Genomic DNA, 7,500 nt, shown 5'->3' with positions numbered 1-7,500 from the left:
TGGATGCGTCTCATCTCTGATTGGCTGAAACACATCCCCCAATCCTGTGCTGCTTTATTTACACGTGATGTGAACACAGTTTGAGTTCAGGTGCAGGTAATAATAAAAATAACAATCAAGACTTTATTTACATGAGTTCACAGAGTCTGTTTAGATGCTGAGTCTCCGGCTCTCTGTCCGCCAGAGAGAGTTCCTGTTAGTTAGTAGTCCAGCTGTGTGTGTGTGTGTGTGTGTTAGTTAGAGTGTGTGAGGAGTGTGTGTGTGTGTGTGTGTGTGTGTGTGTGTGTGTGTGTGTTAGTTAGAGTGTGTGAGGAGTGTGTGTGTGTGTGTGTGTGTGTGTGTGTGTGTGTGTGTGTTAGTTAGAGTGTGTGAGGAGTGTGTGTGTGTGAGTGTGTGTGTGTGTGTGTGTGTGTGTGTGTGTGTTAGTTAGAGTGAGTGAGGAGTGTGTGTGTGTGTGTGAGTGTGTGAGTGTGTGTGTGTGTGTGTGTGTGTGTGTGTGTGTGTGTGTGTGTGTGTGTGTTAGTTAGAGTGTGTGAGGAGTGTGTGTGTGTGTGTGAGTGTGTGTGTGTGTGTGTGTGTGTGTGTGTGTGTGTGTGTGTGTGTTAGTTAGAGTGTGTGAGGAGTGTGTGTGTGTGTGAGTGAGAGAGACTGTGTTAGTTAGAGTGTGTGAGAGGTGTGTGTGTGTGAGGAGTGTGAGGGGTGTGTGGAGTGTGTGTGAGACTGCGTTAGTTAGAGTGTGTGAGGAGTGTGTGAGGAGTGTGTGTGAGAGATGTGTGTGTGTGAGGTGTGTGTGTGCGGAGTGTGTGTGTGAGACTGTTAGTTAGAGTGTGTGCGGAGTGTGTGTGAGGGGTGTGTGTGTGTGTGTGTGTGTGTGTGTGTGTGTGAGGGGTGTGTGTGTGTGAGTGTGTGCGGAGTGTGTGTGAGTGTGTGTGAGACAGTTAGAGTGTGTGAGGGGTGTGAGTGTGTGTGTGAGTGTGTGTGAGGGGTGTGAGTGTGTGCGGAGTGTGTGTGTGAGGTGTGTGTGTGCGGAGTGTGTGTGAGTGTGTGTGTGAGGTGAGTGTGTGCGGAGTGTGTGTGAGTGTGTGGCGCCTCAGGTCGCAGTTGCGCCGGAACTCTTTCCCGCAGCGGAGGCAGCAGAAAGGCTTGAGGTCTGTATGGGTGAGAAGGTGAGTTTTCAGGTTACTTCTTTGATTAAAGGTTCTTCCGCATGTCGGGCATTTGTGAGGAGATTCCTGTTCAGATTTGAAGCAAGCAAAGGATTATTCCCTTCAGTTTTCCATCAAATATGTACAAAGCTTCATGCTCAACATGTGAGGCCCAGATGATAACAGCGCGAGCATCGCCATGAATCAATCAAGAATGCGCGTGCACGCTAAACATGACACGAGAGCGCGACGAACAAGCGCGCGTGTTTCTGCATCTGCAGATGATTATTCATATATATATATATATATATGCAGTGCACATGATTTACCTGCAAGTGCAACGTTTTATGAACCGCCAAAGTCCTCGACTGGCAGAAGCCCTTCCCGCACTCCTGACACTTGAACGGCTTCTCCTTGGAGTGGATATATCTGCGGACGAGCGGGATCAGATCGGGACATCATCAGATCAGGACAACATCAGATCAGACATCATCAGATCAGGACAACATCAGATCGGGACAACATCAGATCAGGACAACATCAGATCAGGACAACATCAGATCGGGACAACATCAGATCGGGACAACATCAGATCAGACATCATCTCTCTGTTCGCGCAACACAACCCTTCACTGTCTGTCATTCCCACAGTACGAGCAATTAAAACTGTTTCTGTTTGTGAATCCTTATATTTATAGTGTTTAGCCCGGAGTATCTGCTTTTCTGCTTGTTTTTCCGATATATTGCAATTCTGACTGTACATTGACTGTGTGTGTTTGAACTGAAGTGCAATAAAAAAAATAACAAATTCTCCCTGTTTATCTCTGTAAAGCTGCTTTAAAACATGTTAAGTTATGACAACATGTTTTTACATTGCTTTAATTAACGCATCAAAATAAATTAAGCCGTTTTCAACTTTTTTTGTAGTAAGTTATACAAGAATTAACTCATTAAGTTAATAAATAACTTAAACATCAAAGTTGATTGTAGGCAACGTAAAAAATGTAAGGCAGCAACTGTTTTGTGAGATTAGAAATAAAGCTTGATTCATAACTAATACCCGCGTCAGCTCACGTGCACACGCTTAGAAATACAGTTTTCAAAGTTTATTCCCACACACACACGCACACACACACACACACCTGTGGTCCCGCAGGTGGTCTTGTCTCCGGAAGGCCTTGTGGCAGATGTCGCAGGTGTACGGGCGCTCGTCCGTGTGTGTGCGCTCGTGGATCAGCAGGTTGTAGGACTTTGTAAAGTGTCTCCCGCAAAACTTGCAAATAAATTCCTTTTTGCTCTTGGACGGGAGTCTCCCGCGCGCGGGCTTGCGGTCCGGGCTCAGCTTCCCCAGTGTTCCCAGCTCTGCTCCCGGCTTCGGCGGGTCCTGCTGCGTGGCCGCGAGCGCGAGGTTGGCGAAGTCGAACCGCGGTCTGTCCTTGTGCAGCGCGGGCACGACGCGCGTCACCGACCCGTGTTTGGGGAACAGATGCGCGGCGAAGGGAAGCGTCGCGGTGAACGCGAAGCGCGGGTCCAGGAGCCCCGGGATCTGCGGGTACCCGAGGGCCCAGTGGTGGAGCACGCCGTGCCCGGAGCTCAGCCCGTAGCGGGGGTCCGCGCCCGCGGGGAACTGCAGGAACAGCGCCGGGTGAAGCGGCACCGGAGCCGGGAGAGTCTTGCTGCCCATCTCAGAGCCGCTGGAGCAGATCCTGCGGGACACACACGCACACAGCCGTTTATTCAGTTTTAAAGTGGCTTCCTTTCTCTAAATATGCAGGAAAAATATTTTTTAGTTGCACATTTATTATTATTGTGGGTTTCTCACATGCAAAGCATTGATTCACGCGCTCATCGTTTATTATCCACAGATTTATTTCTGGCTCTTTCTTTTCTTTTTCATTTTTTTATTTTATCTGCCGTTCGATGAAATTTAAACAAGTTCTCGTGAAAACACTTTTTTTAAACCACCAGGTTACGACTGTAATATTGTGTGTGTGTGTGTTTGTCGCGTTTGGCTTTTGGTTTGCTTAGTTAGGGACATTATCAACACTATTATTGCTCTCCTGCACGGACAGCATTACCTGAGCTGGACATCACGCTTTTCTCCAGACCGGTTACATTAATTAAGCTAAATTAATAACTTTAATAACTAATAACTCTACAACAGAAATGAACTGGAGCTGGACCGTGACGCTGCTTTCATACAAACAAACTTTGTTGCATTATTTTCCTGTTATCTCCAGCGTGCAATATCCATAATTTCTCCGTCTGGTTAATATAGACCCGATATAGTCCGAACACGAGTAGCACACTTCAGGCCCACAGAACCTTGAGTTTGGTTGCATGTCGTTTCTGCGCAAATAACTCTCGAGATGTGGAGATGTGGAGATGTGGAGATGTGGAGATGTCGAGACCCCGTCAGTGATCGCTCGGTGTCGGCTTCACTTCTGTGCCGTGCAGGCCGTGTCCTGGGCCGGGTAGAAGTGCAGCCGTGTGCTCGTGTTCACTGACAGCACACACACACACACACACACACACACACACTTGCCTGGTGTATCCTGACATCAGGGCTGTGTCTGGACGGGTAGATAAGCTGGTCTCCGTGAAGCTGATTTGAAACAATCTGTACTGTAAAACGCGCTATATAAATAAAGCTAATTTGACTTGTTCAAAATCGACTCATGTTCGGCAGAAAGTCTCGATCTTGTCAAGCGAGCACGAGCGTGAACTATCAGGCCTGATATTAAACTTGCGTTATCTCTCTAATATCTCTCTAATATCTCTCATATCTCTGGATGTTTCTGAAGGACGGTGATCTGGAGTGTTTGAGATCTGCACATCTGACTGTAAGCTCCTCTTTATGCAGAAATTAAAGCATTATTATGAGCATAACCTTATATAAAGAGCGGTCATCAGGCCCGCCGCTGCTGAACTGACCTTTATCACACACACTGCGCTTCTATTAATACGCGATTCTGCTCCAGATGTGATCAGAACTCAACGGCACCAATCACGATCACACAACTTATCCGATTTAATTTTTATTTTTATTTTGTATATTTGTTCCCGCTTCATAAAATCGAAACTTCAGGACAACATGTCTTTAGCAGGTCCGGTGTCGAGTGCGCGCACTGGTCTCGTGCACAGAACTGAACGGAACCAATGAGAGTTCGAGCATTTCTGTCTAATAGAATAAAGTTGTTCTCTCACCCACAATGCAAAGGTCGCAGTTTGACTGTAAATCCGCACAGACCGAGGAACTCCAGCTCTAACTCATAACTACAGTCTGACATGATCAACTTCAGGAGTGTTGCGGAGAGTCCGGGATCGGGATCGGGATCTGCGGGTCGAGGAGTTCTGGCTCTGGCTCTAGTTCGAGTGGCGGAGCTTCAGTGATCGACCCGCCCCCTCTCTCTCTCTCACACACACACACACACACACACACACACACTCTCTCTCTCTCACACACACACTCTCTCTCTCTCTCTCTTCTCTCTCTCTCTCTCTCACACACACACTCTCTCTCTCTCTCTCTCTCTCTCTCTCTCTCTCACACACACACACCACACACTCTCTCTCTCTCTCACACACACACACACACACACTCTCTCTCTCTCTCTCACACACAACACTCTCTCTCTCTCTCACACACACACTCTCTCTCTCTCTCTCTCTCTCTCTCCTCACACACACACACACACACACACTCTCTCTCTCTCACACACACACACCACTCTCTCTCTCTCTCACACACACACTCTCTCTCTCTCTCTCTCTCTCTCACACACACACACACACACCCACCCCACTCTCCTCTCTCTCTCTCTCTCTCTCTCTCTCTCTCACACCACACCACACACACACACACTCTCTCTCTCTCTCTCACACACACACACACACACACACACACACACACACACACACTCTCTCTCTCTCTCTCTCACACACACACACACACACACACACACACTCTCTCTCTCTCTCTCTCACACACACACACACACACACACACACACACACACACTCTCTCTCTCTCTCTCTCTCACACACACACACACACACTCTCTCTCACTCACACACACACACACACACACACACACACACACTCTCTCTCTCTCTCTCTCTCACACACACACACACACACACACACACACACACACACACACACTCTCTCTCTCTCTCTCTCTCTCTCTCTCACACACACACACACACACACACTCACTCTCTCTCTCTCACACACACACACACACACACACACACACACACTGAGAGTCACGGTTCAGTAAAACAATGATAATAATTCTGCCATCATGTATTTGATCCATGATTTTTATCTCTTCTGAGGAAAGCTCCGTTTTCCATTTTAAAACCATAATCAACATATTCAAACAAACACGTTAATGGCCAGCTTTAATTATAGCCTGGTTATTGGTTTTACCATCAGCGCGGCAACATTTTAAAACATTCTCAATAGAATATTTTTTTATATAAATAAATAGAAAATGCATAAAGGATGTTTTTTGCGATAAATATTTTTTTCTCTTCGTTTATTAATTATAATAACTGTCGCTCGAACACGCGTTTGGACGCCAGCTGTTAGCTTGATTCAGAAGCAGAAGTGACGAGTTGATCTGAAGGTGATTTTCAGATATTAATAAAGTCAGATTCATCTCCTGGATCACAGTCAATACATCTGCACAGTTAGACGAACTGTTTAATAAAGATCATCGAATACTTCAAAGGATAGCTCGAAAATTATATTTCTCTCCTCTTTTACTCTCGCTTCAACATCTCTTTCTTCAGTGAACCATACACATATTCTATATATTAATAACGAACCGAACAATATAACGGAAGAAAACAGACGCTTTTGTCTAGAAAATACAATTAAAATAAATTCAGAATACTTTTAATAATAAATGAGTTAATTGAAATAATAACTTTTTTGTTTAAATCGCGTTCATGAATGTGAGTCTTTATATGACAGTAGATATCATCAAGGCTTCATGTTTATGAAGGTTATTCGACTGGAAACTTGTGGAGTTATTGCTGGAGTTATGTGTCCGTGTGCTTGAGATCTGGGAGTGAGATTAATGTTGTTTCTGAAGGAAGAGCGCCGCCGATCGGTCACGGAGCAGAACTGACGAAACATCCACGATCTTTCTCTGAGAACAAACACTGTTCATGGATGATCATATTACAGAAGAACATCTGCATGAAGACTGTCGGTCGGGAGGGAGTTCTCAGAGATTCTGCTGTTATGATGAGATGTATTTATATATTATTTGAGTTAATTGCTGCAGATCCATGATGTGAATCTCTCGTTCCAGTTTAGTGAACTCATGATGTCCATGACACCAGTGGGAGATGCTTGAGCTTCGTGAAGTGTGTGTGTGTGTGTGTGTGTGTGTGTGTGTGTTCGTGTGTGTGTGTTCATGTGTGTGTGTTCATGTGTGTATGTGTGTGTGTGTGTGTGTGTATGTGTGTCTGTGTGTGTGTGTGTGTTCATGTGTGTGTGTGTGTGTGTGTGTGTGTTCGTGTGTTCGTGTGTGTGTGTGTGTGTGTGTGTGTGTGTGTGTGTGTGTCTGTGTGTGTGTGTGTCTGTGTGTGTGTGTCTGTGTGTGTGTGTGTGTGTTCGTGTGTGTGTGTGTGTTCATGTGTGTATGTGTGTGTGTGTATGTGTGTCTGTGTGTGTGTGTGTGTGTGTGTGTTCATGTGTGTGTGTGTGTGTGTGTGTGTGTGTGTGTGTGTGTGTGTGTGTGTCTGTGTGTGTCTGTTCGTGTGTGTGTGTGTGTTCATGTGTGTATGTGTGTGTGTGTATGTGTGTCTGTGTGTGTGTGTGTGTGTGTGTGTGTGTGTGTGTGTTCATGTGTGTGTGTGTGTGTGTGTGTGTGTGTGTGTGTGTGTGTGTGTGTGTGTGTGTTCGTGTGTGTGTGTGTGTGTTCGTGTGTGTGTGTGTGTGTGTGTGTGTTCGTGTGTGTGTGTGTGTTCGTGTGTGTGTGTGTGTGTGTGTGTGTATGTTCGTGTGTGTGTGTGTGTGTGTGTGTGTGTGTGTGTGTGTGTGTGTGTTCGTGTTCGTGTGTGTGTGTGTGTGTGTGTGTGTGTGTGTGTGTGTTCGTGTGTGTGTGTGTGTGTTCGTGTGTGTGTGTGTGTGTGTGTGTGTGTGTGTGTGTGTGTTCGTGTTCGTGTGTGTGTGTGTGTGTGTGTGTGTGTGTGTGTGTGTGTGTGTGTGTGTGTGTGTGTGTGTGTCTGTGTGTGTGTGTGTGTGTTCGTGTTCGTGTGTGTGTGTGTGTGTGTGTGTGTGTGTGTGTTCGTGTGTGTGTGTGTGTGTGTGTGTTCGTGTTCGTGTGTGTGTGTG

At 46.1% G+C, this 7,500-nt stretch overlaps 1 protein-coding gene across 4 annotated transcripts; it reads right to left on the bottom strand.

The window, feature by feature from the left end:
- Positions 1–327: 327 nt before the first annotated feature.
- osr2 (odd-skipped related transciption factor 2) lies at positions 328–4,473 on the bottom strand. Of its 4 annotated transcripts, none has more exons than XM_079626230.1 (4): positions 4,353–4,473; positions 2,288–2,851; positions 1,475–1,574; positions 825–1,232 (listed from the first exon to the last, which is right to left on the bottom strand). In XM_079626230.1, exons 1-4 carry the CDS (start codon positions 4,433–4,435, stop codon positions 939–941), a joined length of 1,041 nt encoding a protein of 346 aa, XP_079482356.1. In that variant the 5' UTR covers positions 4,436–4,473; the 3' UTR covers positions 825–938. The 4 variants fall into 4 exon arrangements, with proteins under 4 accessions (XP_079482357.1, XP_079482356.1, XP_079482358.1 ...); XM_079626232.1 differs by having other exon boundaries at positions 4,357–4,432; XM_079626233.1 differs by having other exon boundaries at positions 958–1,150.
- Between the last annotated feature and the right edge of the window lie 3,027 nt (positions 4,474–7,500).

The sequence above is a fragment of the Phoxinus phoxinus genome, assembly GCF_949152265.1.
Source record: "Phoxinus phoxinus genome assembly, chromosome: 10".
Classification (NCBI taxonomy): domain Eukaryota; kingdom Metazoa; phylum Chordata; class Actinopteri; order Cypriniformes; family Leuciscidae; genus Phoxinus; species Phoxinus phoxinus.
Note: the sequence above shows the minus strand (reverse complement) of the source record. Positions and strands in the feature narration are given on the sequence as shown.